Source organism: Dicentrarchus labrax, unplaced genomic scaffold (genome assembly GCF_905237075.1).
Source record: "Dicentrarchus labrax unplaced genomic scaffold, dlabrax2021, whole genome shotgun sequence".
In the NCBI taxonomy this organism is placed as follows: domain Eukaryota; kingdom Metazoa; phylum Chordata; class Actinopteri; family Moronidae; genus Dicentrarchus; species Dicentrarchus labrax.
The window spans coordinates 11,783,987-11,807,354 of record NW_026136715.1 but is presented as its reverse complement, the minus strand read 5'-3'; the positions used below and the strand labels follow the sequence as shown (position 1 = coordinate 11,807,354).

Genomic DNA, 23,368 nt, shown 5'->3' with positions numbered 1-23,368 from the left:
TCGTACCTGAGTGTACTTTTTAGGAGCGAGCATTTACGTGAAAAACAGGGGAGAAAATGGGGGAGAATAGAGAAAGACCAAGGGCAGCGAGAAGGGGAAAGTTGGGTAGCATGTGAGCAAATGACTGAGGGCAGATTGTCTCGGCTTGGGGGGAAACTGGCAGCCGGAGGACCTCTCTGGGCAGGAAGTGTCTGCTGATCATCTGTGTGGGCGTGTCTGCACGCAGACAGATGACAGGGGGGAGGGAGAGACACACAGGAAGATGAGGCTCACTTGTCTCTTTCCGATGGGGATGAAACACACAGAGGGGTGGAGAACAATGGAGCGAGGCTGAAAGTCCCAGGTTGTGTGAGGGCACAATGAGGAAACACAGCCATCACAAAAGGAGAGTTTGAGTGAGAGTGAGAGACACAGATGGGCAGGAAGAGAGGGGGAGAGAGTGACAGAGTGAGGGAGGGAAAGCTGTCGGTTTCCCCCGCCCTTCCTCCCTGCCTCCTCGGCTGTGTTGGCAGTGCCGTGCTCTGGTGAAAAGAGATTACCAAAGCCCAGCCTGAGGTTGCATGTATGGACACAGTCATTACCTCTGCCCTGCTAACAAATGGCACTGCTGTCTGAATACAAACCGATGGCCGTCTGATCCCCCTCCCTTGTCACTGAGCTGCTGAGCCTTGATTTAGCAGGAAAGATGTAAAACTTGATAACTGCTCAAGATCTTTATAGGCCTGTTTATCGTACTGTATTATTTTGTTTATAGGATATCGACCGTTGCTGGTTTACAACGTCGGGCAGTGGAGCTACAAATAAATCTTCTGACTAGGGATATTTTTTGCGAGCAAATATTTATTCCATTATGGGTGGGGTGTGTAGTTGTTGAATAGCTTTCAAAATGGCTCCTTGGCCCGTTCAAGGGATCATACTTAGTGTTTGTGTGTGCATGTCATTGTGCTGGTGTCACGAGGACAATCTGTGCATTGGCGTCCGGCCACAGGCAGCATGGGGTTAGAGTCGGGTCTGTCAGAACCCGCTGTCATTTCCGCCGTCACTGTGGTGATTGTTGCAAACAGCCGAGTGGAGCTGACTGATGTCAAGATATACTTAGAAGCTAATCATGCAGCAAATAGAGGCACAGGGATTCCTGCAATAGAAACTGCCTGGTCGCCCTCGCTCCAGTTAAAGCCATTCATGGGAAACATTTCAGCTCTGCCACTCACAGTTCATTTGGAGCTCTGTTTTTGAGCATGGCTCTTGGATTAATGGATGCCAAACCCAGTCCGGACATCACTCTAGTTTTCCATGCCAATTTTTGACACTGATGCTGTCTACTCAGTGCTGTATTTTGTAGGGAAGAGCTCTGTGTTTGAAAGATGGCCTTTGTTTTTTGTCTGAGTTTTTGTTTAAGAACCTATGGACTGTCATAACCCTCTGTTTTCAGTGGAGACAGCCTGTCATATCTGCAGATTTTCCTCTTCTCAGATGGCTAGGATAGATGGTTGCCATTACCCCAACTGAGAGTCGCGTTGTGCCATATGCTGCCTATTTTTCTTCAAATAACATTTCTTTTTGCATCAAGCATATTAGAGAAAAGACGGAGCAGAGCAGCACAGCTAGCCACAGATGCGATTGTTGCTCTCAGCTAGTAAGAATCATCACCTTCACATTAGCAGAGCAGGACAGTTAAAGCACAAACATCACAGTCTCTCACCTTTCGTTAGAGCTGCCCTAGGTGCTTGTGGGCTGCTGTATGTGAAAATGCAACCGAAAGGCCAAGGCACTCTAATTAACTTCACCTGGCATTCCCACTTACTGTGAACGTGTCTAACCTTTACACAACCTCGCTTAGTCACCTCTCCTTTTAAACGCCCAGGTTGAAATTCTCATTTAATGTCAATAAGCAGATTACCACCCTCCCCCCCCCCACCTACCACCTCCCACCCCTGCCTAGCTTTTTTCTTAACCTTCTTTAGACTTCAGAAACAGATTTTTATTCAGGGCGGTCGCAGCACTTTGTGGTGGTAAATCAATAAAACAGTGTCCCCTATAACAGACCTCTGTGTTTTCCCTCCATCGATCCTGTCAGCCCAGATACATTCAAGAACAAGCCAGGCGATTACCCTCAGCAATCCTAACTTTGATCTATACTGCAGATGACAGGTGCCAGACTTCAGCTTTGGGTAATTGTGATACTGAAAGGGGGCATCGTTAATCATTCTTTCTTGGCTTGAATTCAGTTGCTTATGATCGTTTCATGGTCGTTGTAGCCATTGTCGATGCAGACTGCTTGCAGGCATTGCCATCACCCTTTCACCTTGTTGCTACTGGAGCATAGACCACATTGTCGTGTGTGATGCCATATTTCACATTATAGATTTAGTGTCCTAATCGAATGAGGAGTATTGCAAGCAGTATCAATTGCAACTGTAAACAGGCAAATTCATTATATAGATGAAAGATTATTCCAAACTAATTATTTACAGAAAACGATTCGAAAATGTTGATACAATATCCATTCTCCTCACCATATTATCTCTGCATTATCTCTTCACTAAAGTCTGCTGCAATTTGTTGCAACAAGAGCTTATTTAGTTGAAACCATTCTGGGAATCAATCATGCAACTGTGACTCAAGTGGAAAAGCTAAAATTGTGTTGCTTGTAATTTGCTGAGAAAGACATAATGAAGTTCAGAAGATTTTAATTTACTTATTTTATAGAGAAGGTTAAATTACTAGTATGCATTCCACTTAATTTGTAGTCCATTAGCTGCCAGATAGAAAAATACAAAGGTGTTAGATTCTAATCGGTATTAGTTTGTCAGCATCTCCTTGTATCATAATTCCAGCTTTAATCCTCACACCTCGGCATTTTCTCAATCAAGATTTAGCACTTTTGGTTCTTGGAGGTCAAAATGGTAATTAAAAAAGCACAGGCTGAAAACGTTATGTTTGTACTGCAAGGTGTGTAGATTTCCTGGGAATAAGGAGTGTAGAAATTATATCAACAGGGTACAAACCTGGGACAAAGTGAAAAGACTTTGCCATCTTAAATGGTTCCCTGCAGCAAAAAGCTCCAGAGAGACAAATGTTCAAGCAGCTTTCTGTCCCAACTGGGGCGAAGATAGAAGGTGATTCAACAAACCTATAACACCTTTTGACTCCATAGTATTACTACAGCAGCTCTGTTAAGATACATCCCCTATGAAATGTTCCAAATAAATGCTTCCCTTTTTCGAAAGAAAGGTCTTTTTAAATGCAAATCACTGTCGCTTTTTCATTACTTTCCTGTTCTCTCTCTTTGACCCAGTACACTCAATTTTGGCACTCATCAAGTGGTTTTACTTGTGGCATCGCAGCAGCATTCCCACATGTGAATTTGCTTAATTGCGTCACAGATTTTGTGTTTTCTGATTTTGTAGTTGGTATTTTATTTTTGGGTAACTTCAAACATATTGGGTCTTCTTGAGTCTGACCTCTTCCTCTGCTCCTCAATTTGTCAGCTTTGTGCGGTTGACTCTCTTTGAGTTGTGGGTCAAAGCTATAACTCACACTCTGTGAGTTGAAGCAATCCCATCAGCGAGCTGCTGTGTCCTCGTTCCTATGTTTCCCCAGTGTCCGACTGCTTTTGATCATTCTGAAACAGAAATGGATGGCATTCAGGCAGTGCTTAGATTAGACTGTGTGATGAGGTACTGCTCTGGGTTCAAGAGAAAATGATGTCAGCCCCTGTTTGTGCATCCACCTGTCTAATAGGAGGTAGCCATTTTGATCCCAGATATGCCACCGGGGTTGACTGCAGTTTCAAACCCTCAAACACAGTGGCTGATGAGATGTTTAGGACTTGATCAGGCAGCACTATGAACCACCTTATACTAGATCTCTTTACGTCTCTCCATGTGTGTACCAGATGGTAATACATAAATTCATGGTAATCCATGCAGTAGTTGTTGAGATATTTCATTCAAACCACAAATGTCAAAGTCTTGGTGGTGCTAGAGGAAAAGTGGACAGACAGACCAACTCACCAATCGACATTTCCATGCTTAGAGCAATTCTGCTAGCTTGGCTGAGCAATTTAAGGATTTGTTAGGGGGGAAGAAGAACACCTGCAGGCCATTAAGGGGTTTCATCGACATTAGGAAAAGTGGCCTGTTGCATATCCTTATCTACATGTCCGCCGTTCAGTTGATAGATAGTATGTGTCAGTTGTTAGTTGATAGTGGTAATTATGCTGCTTAATTTTTGAGGAAACAAAGTAGATACGTATTAGTTAACACATGCAACCTCCAATGCAAAAATACCAATCAAATGAAAATTCATTCTTGTTCTTGGAAACAGTAGTTTGACAAAAAGATGTTGACTTACTATTTCCTTGATGGCTTTGATTTTTTTTTTTTTTTTTTTTACGAGCCTTACAAGCTATTTCTGGAGCATTCAACCACATCTCACAGACTTCTTCAACAATTGGAGTTCACCCAGTCGTTGTGCCGATATGTCATTATGTGACCTAAGAATGGAACTCGGGTCACCTTATGACCCCTGTCTTTGTTCAAAGAGCCAAGAAAGATTGTAAAATGGAATTGAAAGCTCCATAAAGGCTGGTAAGTGGACCTTGAGTTACGTTTTTTGTCAAATATATCAAGTGCAGATACAGGGGTTACCCTTGTGGCCAATGATAACTGAGCTATCTCCATGACGACTGAGGAAACCCCATCCTCTTAGAAAGACCTTGAGTTCAGTCAGACAACTCACGTGTGAAATGTTTATTGCAGCAGTACATCATAGTTAGAGTTTGGCGTCCAGGCTCGGACCTCATCACTCCCAACAGATAGGTTTACATAGAGGTATTGGCGAGTGATGAGGAAATATATTAAACCCCTTCTGGCTAGGAAGCCTGCGTGTGGATGCTGGGGTTGTGGTGGGGTTTAAAGAACAGGCAGCAGTACCGATGCAGGACAGCAGTGGCATTGACAGAGCAGAGGGAGAGATGGAAAGTTTTGAGCATAAATAGACCCGCCCAATTGGGATGGTGTGTTTGGTTTATGATCAAGATTCAGTGTAGCTCAAGTTGACTGAATTAGCTCGCATGCGTCGCTCCATATGTGGTTCAAAGTTCCAGAATAGGCTAGTAAGGGGACCTTGAATTCAGATTTTTCTTATGGTAAAGAATGTTGTTGTTTAAATTGTTATATTTTTCAATATTGCCATAGTTCAGGTTGCAAACCAGTGTTACATGTTAGATCTTCGTGGACAAAGTATTACAGTCTGTTTTATGTACTGTATCATCTTAGCTTAACTCTGTGGTCGGTGAAATATAGGGTAAAATAGAAGAGACAAAAGTAGCACAGATACTGAATTCTTCAAATTTTATATTTGGATATGCTGTAGGGTGATGAGGATCTAAACGTCTCAACGGGAGGGAAGTGTAAGAGAGCGCTTAAGAGGCTGTGCTGCTAGTTCATAAAAAAGTGGAGCAAAGACCTTTCTGCAATAAGACTTCATTGATATGTTAAGAAAAGAAAGTGACAGCACAGCATGTTGCCCAGGTAACAGACCCAATATAGACCATGTAAAATATTACATACTTACATAATGTGAATATAGTCTTAGACGATCAATTGATTGCAAAGATAATATGAAATATATGAAAAAAGTCTAGCTTATTTGTTTTGCAAGTCGTTTTCTCAACCTCAGCCATCATCTGCTCTTGTGAGCCGCGGGTGATGTGCTGTTGTTGTGCGATTTTAATGGGACAAATATCATTGTCTGTATGGGTGGGAGACCCATGTGTAAGTTGTAAAATATTATATATGATGCAAATGTTTCACTGTGGAAGTTAAACATGTTAACATTAAAGGAATAGTTTGATAGTTTGAGAAACGCTGTTATTTGTTTTCCTGCTTAGAGTTAGATGGGAAGATTGCTACCACTCTCACGTCTGTACATTCAATATACAGCCAGCAGCAGGTTAGCTTAACACAAGGGCTTGAAACAGGGGAAATGGCTAGCCTTGCTAATTAACACATGGTATCTTGTTTGTTTAATCTGTAAAAAAAAAAATCTAAGTGTAAAAGCGAAAAGTAGTAGTTTTACAGGGTGTTATTTGCTGGACCATTTCTTCGCCAAGAGCAGGAGTTTGTTTTCAATCTTCTCTTCTAACTTTCCTCAAGGAAGCATATAAGAATATTTCCCAAAAGAAATACATTTCCCATAAGCTCAAAATATAGCCCTGGTAAGTGCAGTAATTTTCACATCTATCACATGTGACACAACCCATTGTGGGATTGCTAGCAAAATTCTAGCATACATGCCAGGGACACTAGTTTTTGTTCCATTGTGAGCATTAAACTGGGGGCATATTGTGCTTACATGTCACACTCAGAATTTAGACACTCAAATAAAATGGCACACAGTTAATGTAGTACATGTTGTAGTAAAAAGGGATTGATTTTGGACACAGCCATTCAAAAACTGGATTTTTTTTAGACTAGTCACCATAGCAACGACCTGTGATGTTGCACCAGAATAACACAAACACATGACTAAATGTTCCCTTCTCCTTCCCGACCCCACTTCTTCTCTTTAAGATCCCACAGATCAGTTATGCGTCAACGGCCCCGGAGTTGAGTGACGACAGGCGCTATGACTTCTTCTCACGGGTGGTTCCTCCAGACTCGTTCCAGGCCCAGGCCATGGTGGACATTATCCGAGCCCTGGGCTGGAGTTACGTCTCCACCATCGCCTCAGAGGGAAGCTATGGAGAGAAGGGAGTGGAGGCCTTCACACAACTCTCCAAAGAAGCAGGTAAAGAAAGGTGATCAGTGATGGTCAGTGAACAGGATAATAACTTTCTTTTGTTGGTTTGTTTCTATGATTTAAACATGCACTAGAATTTCACAAGAGAAAGATCAGTTTTGCATTTGCAATTTATTGTAAAAATCTGTTTTGGGTGGATGAATTATTGATCTGTTTGGCAACTTCTGCTTCAGTCCCCCAGTGAGTTGTAGAGTGTTACTGGAAATGTAGAGAAACAGCTTGTAGAGAGGATGCCACGTCACAATTATGAGCACAGCCTGTACCCGCGTCACAATTTTTAAAATATAACATTGCATCTTTTTGCTGGGTACACAAGAATCGTTTGAAAAATGTCTAATGTATTCCCTTTAGCCAACAGAGACCAGAGAGAACGGTCTGGCAGCTGGTCATTCAGGAGACATGGGTTTTGCTTTACACTCTGCCTTTTCTGTTTCTCTCAACCTCATTTTTTTCATCCCTGCTAGTGATAAAAAGGGCAGGGCTGGCAGGGCTGGTAATGATGGGCAGTCAGCTTTGTGGTCACTCAGTTCAAACCACGCTGGTTTAGTTGTGGGTGTGAAGCAGCAAGGTTTTAAATATTTAGTCGTTTCAGAGAAGAAGCTGGTCTACTTTGGTGAATGTCTCTAGACATTTCTCTTGGAAACCATATGATTAAACAGAGTCAAACCATTGAATGGTCTAGAAAACAAGCTATTAGAATCAGTCTTGTTTGTTGAGTCCTGTAATGTAACATTAATGGTGATTGTTTAAAGTGGCAATGATCCTTTTTCAGGCTTAACAGCTAAGTTGTTTGGGTTTTGAGAGTTTAGAATAAGGATCTTGAAGAATACTTACAACATAAATTTGCATTCAGAGAAGGTGTTGGGGTTTTGCCTTTAACTGGGCTGAAAATCATGCACATGCTTGACTCACCTGCTTTTTCCACATTGATGCTGTTGTTGGCATGTGGTGGTAAATGTGAATCAGCAGTCACTGCTGTCGCCAGGAGACGCTCAGTTGCTGTACAGTACAACGGCTATCTTTGTCAAATCATGTGGTTTACTGTGCTGTGCTTTAGAGCTGTGCTGTAGAGACTTTCCAGTTAGAGCTGCGGCATTTCGAAAAGATCAGGACATGTATGCATTTTTACAGCACGGTCTGTTTGAACTGACTGACCGTGAATGCAAGAATGTTTTTAATGCACAAAAAGTGGCAATAGCTGTGTGTCCAGAACTCCAATCCCTTTTCCATCTCTGTGAAATAATCACTTTAGGATGGATGTTATCTGGGCTGGAAAAAATACCATTCCATGAACCATGACGGCACATCCATGCAACTCATGACAACAGGAGCAAGTATTTTGCTGCTTCTAACCACGACTTCGATGGATCCCAATCCATTTCCTGTAAATCTGCAGGGAGTGATCTCTGTCTCTTCTAACAGACTAATGTGCGGAAACCTCTAAAACGGGGAAAGCTAATGATATCCCACAGGCACCAATCACAAGTCCAGCATGCATGAATATTTTATCTGTGTGCATTCGTGTCCAGTGTGATCACTCATTAAAACTTTAGGAAGCTGTTTGTGGCCGTGTAATTTGCATCGACAGAGAGAAAGAGAAAGTAGCCCGTGTAGGAACGAATAAGGAAAAGTCTTTATTTAAGGCTTATTTTGGAAGTTTCATTCATCTTATATCCTGTAATAAACGCACTTGCTTCCAGCTGGTTTTCTGAGATGCATTTTCCACTGATGTTTATTTTTTTTCTTATGCAAAGCGCAGTAAACACACTGATATTATTATGACTCTTGAACAGCTACACAAGGAGTATGAAATTATAAGCCATTGTTGTTGTTGACTCATCTTGTTGCTACTGAGCTGCAGTCACTTTGCAGTATTTTGTATTCATATACAAATGGGAATTATTTCCTCTAAAGGAAAGCCTCCAGTACCCAAGGCATCTTATCTTTAATAAACACATTAATTATGTAATAGCATAACTGTACATTCACAGGATTCATTCAAAGGCACCGGTTCTGCACCAGGGCTGCCGGGAATGAATTGAATGGCGTAAAAAGTAAACATCTTACTGAATATGGAAAGAGAAAATATCTAGAAAGTAATGTTAGTGTGTTGTGAATAGATATATTAAACCCACATTAGTTTCTAGAAATTGCTAGACTGCAGAACAACAACAACATTGTTGGGTGGATGTTGCAGCATCGATGCAAGCTGATCCTTGAGGCCTTGAGACGTTTTTTTTGTGGCTGCCCTGTTTGGTTGCTGTGAAATGTCAGATGCATTAGTAGGATTCTCGCTTCACCACTTCAAGGAGAACCATCTAGCGGACTAATGCAATATGGCTGCCCATTACCCCAAGCTGAGACTGGAGTGATGGTCAGCCTGTATTGATCTCTTCTGTTTTTTTCTATTGTTTTTTTGCTCTGCTTTCTCTCCCCTGTTTAGGCACTGTTCCATTCTGCACCTTCATTCTGGCTCCAGGTGAAGCTGGCAGAGATTAATCTTGTTTGTATTTTTCTGTGTCTGTCTGGACTCAGGCCAGAGCGATGGAGTTCAGTTTTCCCATTTGATAAAAAGACTCACATTTGAGGAAAACCACCCACAAAGTATCACTGTGGAATTGATTGCAGCGAGTTGCCAACACGATGCGTTTTTAGATCTAGTCTGAGCTGTGAGGGGGGAAAAAAAATAAAATAAAAATAAAATATAGCACTCATGTTTAGCAGTAGGAGAGGACTGGGGAGGAAGCCTGATGCATCTGCAAACACACCATAAAATAAACCACGATACTAGTGCATGACCCTTCGACATTGCCAAGTCTCAGACCGACAGTGAAAAAGCACACAGGATATGGAAGGGCACACAGATGTAGAATATGAATGTCAGCTGCATGTTAGCCCATTTTGATGTGCTCCTACGTGTTCCGGCGGGGAGACTCTGGAGGGAGCAGGTCTGCCTTGTGACTGTCGAGGTGATAAATATAATTGCAGCATTACGGATCCCCTGGAGGTTTGGGTTTGGAGGGTGTTGAGTCGGCGGGCGGGGGGTCGAATCCATCAAGAGCCTCTAATTTAAAGGGATTTGTATTTCACTAAGCAAAATGGCGAAGCTGGATTCCTCGCCCTGGAGTGCATTTTCAGAACCGAGGGCATTGAGGATGAATAATTGAAGCAGTTAATGCAGTGCATGACCTGTGGCACTCAGGCAGATAAGCGGAGAACTTCCAAGAGCCTGATGGATTTGGCCATCGTGATCATTAAGCTGTCTTTGATATATTAATACAATGTGGAGCAGAGGGTAGAGGTTCACAGTGCCTATAGTTTTGATATTATGTGCGGGATCATAAGTAAATTAATAAAGTGCAGCTAAAACTTTCAGTCTCAAAAACCAACACATCTTCTATTTGAGTATGTAGACAAGACAAACTTACATTTCCTCACTGACTATAAGGGCTGGGTTTCCAATACATACAACTAGTTGTGCAACCACATTGGAATCTGTTCAGAATTGTCCCGTCTTAAGTCCTCAGGTCAACCTTCTCCTTTCCTGTACTCAGTTATACCGCTATGTGCCAGGCTTGTCTATGTTGAAAAGACAATGACATTTTGAATATAGTTAAAAGATAAAAGAGTCTATATATAGCCAAATCTTACTTTTATTAACATCAGCTTTCAAATGTAACGAGCTAGCTAACGATTGATGTAGATTAACTAGCAGTGTGACTGCTCTAATCTGTTAGAAACACGTGGGCGTTGTGAACCACGGCTAATGTGACAACATATTTGTCACTTAACCATCTTCAAAATGCGCTTGTCTTTTCAACACAAGTACAGGAAAGGAGTTGATTGAGGTTCTGACCGAGGCTCGCTCAACTGTTATTAGAGCACAGAGCAAAAAGGAGTAGGGCTTAGGAAGGTTCAGTTGTGTAAATATGGGGATAACTGCGCACACAACAGTCTCTCCTGGAAGACCAGGCCAGAAATAGTTGTATAATGAATAATATACATATACACATCAGAAAGGTGTGAAGGGAGGGGGTTTCAAAAGCTGTTCGGCCATCTAACAAGCGGTTCTGATGAAGTATACTGGCGCTGTAACATAGCCAGTAGGTAAAGTGTTACTATACAATCCTATTTCTCGGATAAGACTTCAACGAGTTGGAGTAAAACACTCTCTTCTCCCAGAGCCTGACATTCATCCGTCTCACATCACACATCTCCAGCCAAGACAGACATGCGGCTGTTCTTTAAACCCACTGTTTGAGTCGAGGACTCTTTCAAGTCCACACAATGCCTTCCAGTGACAGGTGAAGGCGGTCCGACTCACAGCACAGTACTCTGGAAGTACAGATACAATACTTGCATTTCCATCGTGCCTGCCTCCCTGACTAACTGACTGACTGACCACCTGACTGACTGACAGATGAGGTATTCTGCAGGCATTCAATAATTTAGCCACCGGTCCGCAGCCTGTAGGGCACCTTTAAGCCGGCAGCACATTCTGCTCTGGTGCTCTCGCTCTCTGAAGATGGGATCTGCTCCAAGTGCTTCTTATCTTCATCAGTGGCTCCTGTGGTCTCTGTCTGTATTATTGACTGTTGTGACCTATAATATATCTCTGTTCAAGACTGTTACACCATTATAACTCTTCACACAAGCCCGTAGGGTTTTTCTTTTTTTTTTCATAATGGAGTTAATACATTTTCATGAGATTTAAATTCTCTGCAAAAAATTTTCATCTCTGGAATTAATGTGCGTGTGATACCTAGAACGGAAGGGTGCTGCTAATACGCCACAATCAGATATTATGCAGTGCTAGAGTCTCTTTCTAGAGTTTCCCTGAAAGAAACCTGGAAGTGTGTCATACTGTAGGCTTTCTGGCTGAAATCAACTGAAATCTCTGTGCTGAGACAGAGCTTTAGTGGCGTCCCTTGGAGACTGACAATGCTGGCTGCTCTGCACAAATGACACCAAGCACGTTTCACTTTAACAGGATACCACAAACCCTTAAGCAACAGCTAGGCCATTTGCGGGATCTCCATTTTTATGTTTAGTCCACTTAGGGAGGATAACAGCTGCCATCCCAGAGGTCTTTTGGCACATACAGGATGTTTTCTCAAATCAAGAAATATTCCCAATTCTGCCAACTGATACTTGAAAAATGGTTAGTTAAGAGGAGGTTCAGCAGTTGTCATTTTGCTATTTTCTGCCTTTAGAAACGCCACACTAAACCCCAACTGAAGATGTGTGATCTGCCAGCTAAAAGCTGTTTATATCAAAGTAATGAGCCTGAGGAGACTGGCAATTAGGAGATTCCTTCCATTTCTCTGTCTACTCAGGGAAACTCAAACTGAAAGGTTATTGGGTAGGCTATTAAAATGCTTGAGTGGGAGAAAATTTAATTGGTTTGGGTAGAGCTTTGCTGTTGACTCAGGACACAGGCTGCTTCTTCAAGTCTAGGCCTACAGTAGTTAAGATGTTCTATCACTCAGGTGATCATATTATCTGTTTATCCAAAGTGCCTCAGAGGTTAGCTTGTCCTCCATACCCATAATTACCACACCAGACGGAAGCAAAACTCTATTATTTTTTTTATGAAAGAAATCATTTTGCCTCTATGCCCGATAATGAGCTGTTGAGGGTAACCCTGAAGACAACAATATCTAGCAAACTTCTGAAAGCCAATTGTAATAATATACTGTGCTAAATATCTAGCACCTATTTAGCAACACACGGAAGCAATCAGTAACCTTCATCCTGTACAAACTCATTAGTGGTGACCTGTCTGAGAATGATTTATTGTCAGTATTAATATCGTCTTTGTTTGTTATTGCCGGCTGTGCTATCTTATTGGTTCAGGTTCCAACAAGAGATGTTTGATAATGACTTTGAATGAAAAGTCAATGGCAAGATGTTGGACTCTCTCAAATCCATAATATAAAATCTGTAGCTTTATGTCCCCTGTTGAAGTAGACCATTGAATTTGTTATAGCAGATATGTTTTTAACTCTCTCACTCTGTGAAATGATTCTGGTGCTCAGTCGGAGGGCACAATTTGAGTGTTATATTGCACGCTGCTGTGGTTTTCAGATCATTGCCAAAATGTAAATGTATACACTGTACAGCTATCATTTAGACTCCATAGCAAGCATGACAGCATCCTCTCAGTATTGTGTTCAGATGTTTTCCATTTCCATAGGAAAAAAAGCAGCTATTATGACCCCAGGCTTTTGTGTGTGCGTTTATCTGTGTGCGAGAGTGAGTGAATGGGTGTGATTACCCAGAGGCCTTATCATTTCTTACTCCTTTCCCATTAAAAAGGTGGAATCTGCATCGCCCAGTCTTTGAAAATTCCCCACAACCCCAAACTGGAGGATTATGACAAAGCCATCCAACAGCTGCTGGAAACACAGCACTCGCGGGCAGTCATCATCTTTGCCAGTGAAGAAGACATACGGTGAGGAGCGCAGCTCATTCTGGCTTCATCCATGTTGTTCGGGCGCGTTGTTGACTTGCCATGTTGAGGTCTTTAATCTCTGAGTAGCAGCTCCTGAAGAGAGGCTAGAGGCGCAGATTTACCATGCGTGCTACACAAATATACCTCCAACAACACAAAGACAAGCATGCCTCAGAGGAGAAGTGAGAACACAGATCACAACAAAACAAAACAGAGATATTGTTTCATTTACAATGCCCCATGGGACATGTTGTAAAGAACACACAGAATCAAACATTTAGTACCTGAAAATTCTGAATGAATAATCCAGAAGTGTATGTATTAATGAAAGAAAAGAGAAGATGAGTGAGAGACATGGACATAAATGATTCTAACACTCACTGTTATATTTGAATAAAGGATTAAAAATACCAGTTAATGCAAAATAATAATAGTTTCTCCTCTTCTCCATCGGAAACTGAAGAACTATCCATGCCAGAGCTGTAATGTCCAAACAACTCCTTAAAGCTAGCTGTGCCTTTGTGTAATAGATATTAGATTGCACACACCTCTTGTGCTCTCTCCTAATTCACACACAAATGTCCTTGCAGGGGAGTTCTCAATGCCACCAAGAGGGCCAATCAGGTCGGCCATTTCCTGTGGATTGGATCTGACAGCTGGGGGGCCAAGAGCAGCCCGATCCACCAGCTCGAGGATGTAGCGGTGGGAGCAGTCACTATACTGCCCAAACGCTCTTCCATTGAAGGTACACACACACACACACACACACACACAGAAACACTCACTGCACACTTCACATGTTGTATTGTTTTCTACTGTACTGTTTTGTTGACAGTAACCCTTTTGGTTTTTTAACCCAATGGTGTGTGTAATTACTTATAGACAGAAAACTCACAAAAAACAAATGATAAACCTGCAATAATTGTGTTTTGGATAACTTGCAGGCCGTGAAACAAACTGTGAACACAACACACATTTTATCTATCACATTTTAAGCTGATATGACTTTGCAAATAGTTGTCTATTTGCAGATTCAGCAGTTACGGAGCAACATTAGCATTCATTTGGAGTCGTGTTTTGACTACAAGGCAAATGTTAGTCCAATATTAACTCTCGTATCAGCTCTTGTTTAGCACAAGTAGTTTTCCATTGTTAATATAAAAATATTGATAACAGCTGCTTTAAATATTTTTTTTTGCCTTTTTATTCTGGCTACATGGAAGGAGCAACAAACTTTAAGCACAACATTGACGTATTATTTATTCATAAAGTTGTCTTTGTGAACGTGTTAGTAAACAGTAAACAGCCATTATATTAGCATTCATTTAGAGTCACAATTCTGACCATCTGGCAAATGTTTGTTGAATATTCACTCTCCTTCTAGGTTTGTTTTTGCTGTCTACCCACAAAAATAATGTATGTATGTATGTATGTAAATAAATATCTCTATGTACTATTTAAACTAGCTGGTTGCTAACTTTGTCTGCTGTTTGCTGTCGGATAGTAGTGTAGTAGTAGTGTACAGTGGGATTGTCAGAGCTTGTTCATCAGAAAAAGCTGCTTGCTGCGTCTGGAAATAGTGCTGATGAGAACAGTGAGACTGAACCAAAACGGTAAGCTTGCAGGTCATAAAACCAAAACAATTAGCTAAAACATAGAGCTTACAGGAACTGCAGAGTCGGTTGACAATAAGAACATTTGCACCCTTTAAAACCACTTAACACATTTAGATAATAATAATGGATATATTTGACATTTAGTGCATTTAAAGAGATATTTTGTGATGACATATTCTCCGTTTTTATGCACCCACAGTTTCACCTGCCTTCTCTATTTCTACTCCAGTCCTCAATTTTCTAAATGTTGCAGAATGACTTTCGACTCAACAAGAGAGAACAAGTATGACCTTGTTGTTGCATTTGGCTGCCAGTTGTACATGACCAGACTAAAGTCAGTTTGGTCAAATTGGCTACTCTGAAGATTTTATTAGACACTGAAACCAAGCAGTGTAAACTGTGTCACCTTTTGCAGTAACCACAGATTTTCTCATCAGTGTATTTTTACTTATTATATAGACTGCTGTCTATGGAGAAATTGGTATCTTGTATCATTGTTGAAAGGGACACAAAAATTTTGGGTCTGAGAAAAAGGGTTTAATTTAGTTTTAACATTTTCTTTAAACTCCAAAATAAATACTATTATCAGTCCGTTTTTTAACGTGCCTGGGGTTGGATTTCTCTTTTAAAAATGTAGCTTAAATAAGTCCGCCCACAGGAAAAAGGAGGCAAACGAGGAAATTATACTGCTGCATTGTCAGAGAGGACATGTACAAATTCGCCACAGAAATAGAATATTCTCAGCATGCACCATCTATTTTAAGTTCTGTCCAGTGTCACAGTCCTAATAACCACTCATCATCACAATCGAGGAAATTTGAAAGTCTGAGTTTTATGAAGCTTTCCTTAATTAGGGGAGGTCTAGCCAGGACAAATGTACACTCTGGAGGCAACGAGAATATTATTAATTCACCATGCATCATTGATGGTCTTTTGAAAAGAAAATCAGCTGAGTCATTCTGCTCTGATTAGCCATTATCACCTCTACCCACGACTCAGCTGATATGACTGGATAACCAAGAGTGGAGACGCAGACAGAGAGACCTTAAAATGTGAAAATACGGATTATTCTCCAGACAGAAAATTGTGTTTCTGTAACAAAAAGTAAAAAGAATACTGCACCATGAATCTCACGGTATCCCAGCTCAGTTTCCTGACCCACATTGGGTGGTAAAGTTGCACAAACGAGAACAAATTTCAGCATACAGGCTTTCTTTTTTCTCCTTTGTTACAGCAAGTCATCTCTCCTCAAGCTAATGCTTCATGCAAGCACCTAAGTCCTGCTGAAATGAGTGTTAAGCTAATACATCATGCTTTCAATCCATCTCTATTGTAATGGATTTCATGAAGTCAAGAAAACCTGTTCGGCACCTACAGGACCTTGCAGCTTGAGTCACCAGGCTGCAGCACCACTTACAATCCCGTCGTTATTTATTATGCATCCTGTTTTTTAATTAATGTAATTTCCTAGATGAAAGAAGTGATTAAAGTTCCATGGGGCTGGAGAGGAAGAGGAACCACCTTGGTCAAATTTTGATGAAGTAGGGCTTGCTGCTGTGCTTCCAACACCTAGCGGCCACCACCACACCACCACCACTGTACTGCTGCACAAGTTTCGCTTCATTTCCTCCAGGTTTCAATTGGTTGATAATTGGTCCGGAACTGAGCTATCCTCCTCTTTCCTCTATTCACAGGGTTTGATGAATACTTTACTGCTCTCACCCTGGAGAACAATCGCAGGAATGTGTGGTTTGCAGAGTTTTGGGAGGAAAACTTTGACTGCAGGCTCCTCAGTGCCTCAAAGAGAGAGGATTCCAGCCGTAAATGCACAGGTACATCAGTTTTGACATGAACAAAGTAGGAACATTTCTGTATAACACTAATATATGATGCATATTTTTGCCCTCCTATGTCAGGTTGATGTGAACTTGACCTTTTGTTCGCATTAGAAGCTGCAGATAGACTGTTGGGGTTTTAATTCAACCCCTCTTGTCTGCAGCACAGCCAGAAAGTCTAACACCAGGTGTTTCTACCCAGCGGGTGCAGGACAAGCAGAGTTTATTATTAGAATAATAATGCACCACGTGTCTTAGTCATACTACAGTTAGAGACCGTCTGCTCCTGTGGCTAATGTCCTGTAACTCCTAAATCCCCTATTCCCTCTATTCCCCCTTAACCCAGTCACCTTGACAGCTCAGCACAGTCGTGCCGTGTGTACTAACTGCACAGAGCCAGAGTACACTTTATTTAGTTTGGAAATTACAGAGAAAATGACAGAAAGCTAAGTAAATACTGTTCATGTGCATTTTTGTGGTAGCATTAATGATAGTGTTGTTGCTAACAGTGATGCATACTCGTATTACCTAAACTCTGCCTGCCAACGGTGTGACAGACATGGCACTGCATTTATTATCTATGAGGATGATGCCTGTGATGTGGGTTGCTGTATTATTTCTTACTTGCATACGTGATGACGGTGATGGCAGGGTGACACAAATTACTGTTCGCTGAAGGATTCCGTTCCCTTTATAATCACTTGTTTGCCGTCTTTTATCATGCGTAAAAGACAGAAGATGCTGACCACTAAGTGAGCCTTACAAACCCTCTGTTAAACGACTATAAATGCCTTTTTTTCCCCCTTTTTTCATTGTAAGTGGCCGTACAACTCTCTATATATTATTTTTCATACCTCAAACTGAGCTGATATTTATGAATGTTAAATGCAAACGGGAGGCTTTTGCATTCAAGGGCTGTCGTTTTAGCACCCTATGCAGTACTTTGAAAAGCAAAAAGGTTATGTGTGGGTTGAAACGTATGTGAAGTTCTGAGAAATGGGATGAAATGTCAGCACAGATTGCATTTGACCTCCTTCAGTTTATGCAAGTCCCCCACATTCTTATATGTTTCCTACTAACATCATCTGCTCCTCCAGTGAGTGAACTATGAACAGCTATCACTGAGGAGAAAATGGTCTTTTAGTATTCTGTGTTATTTCCTTGATGATGCTTCTTTGTTTACTGAGAGCTTGAATATTAAAATTATGATGATAATGATGATGATCATGAAGATGATGATTATTATTATTAAAAGTAATAGTAGTATTTGTGTTGTTATAATTTTCATTCACTCTTCTAAGTGCAGCTTTGATCTACCAGGAGTATAAAAGAGCTAATTCAATTTGTAACAAACATAAAAACCCAGCAGCGGTTGTACATTACGTATTCAAGCAGTGTATCAGCAGCATGAGGCAAAACCTTTATGGCAGCCCATAGTGAAAGGGCAGTACACTGGGAGGAGTCTATAAAAGAGCAGGAAGCCACTGTAGAAGAGTATGTTACTAAAGTTCATGGTGATCTTCATCACCTTGCTGATGGGACAAGTGAGCTCTGTTCTTAGCAGCCTATTACTTTGAAATACACCTCAGTAATTCAATCTGAGTCTGCTGTGTTTGTCACAAACACTTTGTCTCACAGCTCAGCTTGATATTTTCCACTTGGGAATTAAATGTGTCTTCTTATTTTCTGTGCCACAATGTACCTTTAGGTGTAATTCCCACAAAATCAAAACTAAACTAACTGGCAGCAAATGGTAAATGTATGAATAAAAATGAAGCTGGAGAAGATATGCAGTGCTGCAAGGATGTAATGTCTAATAGTTTATGGTGCATTTGGCTGTAAGTCCTCCTCTTCCTTTCCTCGCCTCAGGCCAGGAGCGCATCGGGATAGACTCCAAGTACGAGCAGGAGGGGAAGGTGCAGTTTGTGATTGACGCGGTGTATGCCATGGCCCACGCTCTCCACAACATGCATAGGGACTTATGTCCTGATCATCCTGGCGTCTGTCCACAAATGGAGTCTGCTGAAGGAAAGACTCTGCTGAAGTACATACGCAACACCAGCTTCAACGGTGAGTGACAAATTATAAAAGTCTGCAGTCAGATACTTACAGAATGTGTGGAGAAGAAAAGTAAAATGAGTTATATTATTACTTAGGCAGAGTTTTGGAGGACATTTTATACTGACTCTAGCAAGGAAGTTAAAATTAGATTATAGCTACTCATCATCACTGCAGCTACACTCTATTCTACTGCTTCGTTAGAAGAATACAATAAACTGTAGATTAAAGCAAAATATGAAATAAGAGAATGTATAAGCTTTCAGGAATTTATGGATGAACCATATGATTGAAGTAAAACAATTATGTCACACTTCAATAAGCTTACTGACCCTAGTACTGTATATTAGTTAAAGTTACCATCTGGAAAATATGCTTTTTCAATTTCTTGAGTGTTAGACGTGTAGATTGATACCCTTCTCATTTCTGTGCACTAAATATAAAGCGGCCTAGCTCAGCTTAGTACAAACAGGGGGGAAACACTTAGCATGGCTCAACCCTAAAGCCAGGTAATTGTGCTTTTTATGAGTCGGCTTTTGTACAGATTAAACAAATAAGATACAATGTGTTAAGTCTGGTAGGTGGATTTTTTATCATTAGACAGAGACTAGCCGTTTGCCTCTGTTTCCATTATTTATGCTAAGCTAAGCTAACTGTCTCCTGTTGGCAGTGAAACATTTACACTACAGGTATCGATATTCTTATCTAATTCTCAGCAAATTGCTTTAAACTTGCAGGCACACATCAAATTGCCCCCAAATATACACATTTTAGCTACCTGTAGCACATTAATGTTAGCATTAAGCACAAAATATAGCTGATCCTGACAGGCTTGAGTCTGAGGAGGTATGAGCTCATCAAACATCAGAAGAACAAGTGAAGCTGTCTCTGTTGCATCAAGCTTCTCATCTAACTTTCAGCAAGAAAGCAAAGTCTATTTCTTAAAATGATACTAATGATATTACTACTCAAGTATTTTACTCAAAGCTGCTGTGTCCACACCCATCTGCAATTGTAATTCAGAGAGCAACAAAATTCTGGACACAAGAGAATCATCTCAGTTTCAGACTATAAAAAATAGGCAAATAGGTACTAAATACATACCTCCTCTGTTTCATGCAACATGTGCTTGTGGGCTACACTACACTTTAAAATTTACATTCAGTTTCATTCATATTTCAATGCACCACAACATTTTCTGGATCTGTGGAATATTTTAAGCCAATGTGATATATTATGGGTCTGCCAGTACTTGAACCTCTACATTATTCAGCCCTGTACAGAAAGTGATGTGAAAGATACTTAACAATTAATGGCAAATAGCTATTAATGACAACTGCTCTAAAATGCAGAAGTGAGTGGAGGAAGAGAGCCAAATGGAATATGAGTTTAAAACAAGAAAAACCTTTGTCATTACAAATGTGCTGGCATGTATGTCAGCCAGTGATCATTAGAGACTCTTTTGAAGTACATTGTGTCTTCACAAAAATGTTCTAGATAAGATTCAGCTGTTTAAAGTAAAGAATCAGCGTAATCTTCTCACAAAACTGGCCTACTTTTAGAGGTGGACCCAGCTCATTGTCATATTGTACTAAAAAAGTACTAAAATAACACTCTACTGTGTGTGTGTGTGTGTGTGTGTGTGTGTGTGTGTGTGTGTGTGTGTGTGTGTGTGTGTGTGTGTGTGTGTGTGTGTTGTGGGAAAAATGTACTTGAATGTACTTTACCTGGAGAGACATCTTGTACAAACACTTCACTGAAGGTCCCAGTGCTTCATTTAATTTAATTCTTTATTTTTTGCATCATTTAAGTGTATATTTCCAAAACAAAATATAAACTACAGTCTGATAAACCTAAACATATTAAATGACTGAAAAGGAGCAGGGAGAAGAAAAATCTTGCTTAAATGCCTGGTTAAATGAATGAATGAAAAGGTAACATAGTGCTACTATAGATCGCCTGCTAATGAAACACATTTTGCTGTGAAATAGGAACACTTTAAAAAAGCATTTTTGTCATTAAATGCATTTTCTTGTACATGCAGCACATCTCTAGTATTTACTTAACTTGATTTAAGCCCACATCTCTAGTGCCATTAGTCATCAATAGCGGTAGTACTTGAACTTGACATTTCTATCCTTAGAATAACACTGAATTGCCATTTCATTTAACAACGTTATTCGGTCATGTTAGCCGATTTCGTCTTGGAAGGTGGGGTTTTCTTTTGTGAGTGACATCCGTTCTGTGGAAAACATTTTCAGTCAAAACAGAAGTTTTGCCCAACAGTCTAAAACATCTGCTCATTTAAGAGTTATATCTCTAAGGCGACTTGCAACAACCTGTACAGCTGTGTCAGTGTCATTCATGCTTGTCAATTTTCTTCATGGATGTAGCTGGTTGTCTGGCTCCTGTACAGGAAGATGTCTTCTCCATTAGTAATAGTGAGACCTAAAAAGCTCTGATTGGCTCAGTTATTTTCCTACCAACAACACAGACCTATCTAAAAAAACGAAGTTGTGCGCAGTGATTGAGCCTAGTGCTTTTTATTGGAATTAATCTGGTGAAACGATACGTATCATGATACAGGCCCTTCAATTCAATACTGTGAGCAAGTTATATAGTGCAATTTGAAATTCAATTTTATGAAAACACATCACCATATGCATAACATCTGAGTTAGTAAAAGTTAACTTAACAGTGGAATCTATATTTGTATGATTCAGCCTATCAAATTTCTACAAAGGCTGACAACGTATCAAATGTTTTGTTACTGTCAATACTTTGTGTCTTCCCTACCACTGTCTGTGTCTGCCCTAAGCTCATTCCTTCCCACTGAAGATTTAAATCTTTAGAAATGGTTCATAACTGTATCAATCATTTTCTATAACAGCAGGGTACTGAAATTTTTTTTACGTTAATTATTAATAAAACAGGACAAATTGTGCTTTTTTTGGGGATTATTTTCTGCTGCGGATTAATACACATTTGCTGTGCTAGCGTGTATTTCAGCAGCAAGACGGTGTATCACTTGAAAATAACAATGCCTATGTTTATCATAATAAAGGAACATATCACCCAATGCGCCGATGGGATTTTTGATGTGTTTTTAATAGTTTTTGGAAAAGAGTTATATCATCATGCTCTAAAATTATATTGATCCATTAAAAGTTTGTTCCTATGCACATTTTATAAATTGTTCATCACTTTGAACAACACATTTATCATATTTAACAGGGCAAATAACTATTTACATTTACTTTTATACAGAAACATACAAAAACAAACTTCTGTCAGCGATCTTAAGGCTAAAGAGCTGCCTGCCTTTCTCTAACACTGTCGCTATGGCAGCAGTGCAGAGTTCCAGCAGGCAAGAAGCCTTCAGATTTTAAGGTGGAACTAAAGAAACCGAATATATGCAATTGCCTGAGCAGTGCTGAGATTTCAAGGAGACCTTAACTAAGTGCGGATTCATGCATGGGATTGAGAATCTGCTGTCCAATCTCAATAACCATCTGGGCCTGTGCTGACTTCCATTTACCTCAGTGTGGCACTGACAAAGAAAGAGGTTCATTTCACCTGAGCCAAAAATAAGATCTCTACTTTCTCTATCACCTCTACCTCTTCCTGTCTTGCTATTATATACTCAAACCTTTTTACTGGCAAGCAAAGGTTGTTGTTTTGTGGCTCAGGCATATCTCACTGGCCCTTATTGCATTTAGACTGGAGCCATGCACATTATCCTGTGTATGTGCTGCTGCTAATGTATGTTTGAGAGCGAAGGAGTGTAAGCCTCCTTTGTTGATCTCCCCACTGCGCCCGAGTCACAGAGCTGAGGAGTGAGAGGCAGAAAAAAAGGAGAGAATAATGATGCGAGAGAAACACAGCAGTGGATCCCCAGTCCACCCACACTGCTCGGCGCAGCACAGCAGCAGTGCACTTTTGTCATGTCTTAGTTCAGAGCCACATGCAAATGCATAAATCTTTCATCTTAGACAGCGCTCTCACTAAGGAGTCTACACAGACCATTTTGTTCCCTTGAAAATATCAGGCAATAGAAAATACAAAGGAATTTCTAATGCCTTTTTATCTGCACACACAGAAACGGCACTTAATTATTTGCTCTAAAGCTGAAGAGCGCCAAGTGCCCAATCACTCATGTCACTTTACTGAATGACTCTGTGTGTTTGTTTATTTGTGTATGTTTTTGCTGGGGCGTGGAGTAAGAATGCTAACCCTGTCACTGCTTTTGCTCACAGGAGTCAATACCTTGTCAACATCTTTATACACTGTGTCAACAAGTCTACTGTCGGTTTGGTGAAAGTAGAAGTGACAGGACGGTGACTGCCACCCACTGAGTTTTAGTTTGGTTTTCATATTGAGACCGTTTTCACTGTGAGCTTTACAAGTACACTGGTATTCATTCTGAACATGCATTATTGCCAACACACATGGATACCGATGAATTAGTGTTCTACGACCAATGGATCAAATGACTCCAGTGGTGCCATTTCTGTATTGTTAATGTGGAATATATGTGCCATCACTTTGCATAACAGCAGATAGTGAGGGATTTGTGGCTCTGCATCAACATCGAAATG

General features: G+C 40.6%; 1 protein-coding gene across 3 annotated transcripts in view; it reads left to right on the top strand.

Moving 5' to 3' along the window:
* The window catches only part of LOC127377135 (metabotropic glutamate receptor 7-like), a 61,576-nt gene that overhangs the window by 20,278 nt on the left and 17,930 nt on the right, over positions 1–23,368 (top strand). For all 3 annotated transcript variants that reach the window (XM_051424785.1, XM_051424786.1, XM_051424787.1), the window contains exons 2-6: positions 6,579–6,795; positions 13,126–13,261; positions 13,852–14,006; positions 16,572–16,709; positions 18,582–18,782. In XM_051424785.1, the coding sequence (XP_051280745.1) occupies positions 6,579–6,795; positions 13,126–13,261; positions 13,852–14,006; positions 16,572–16,709; positions 18,582–18,782 (847 nt within the window). The remainder of the gene's footprint in view (positions 1–6,578; positions 6,796–13,125; positions 13,262–13,851; positions 14,007–16,571; positions 16,710–18,581; positions 18,783–23,368) is intronic.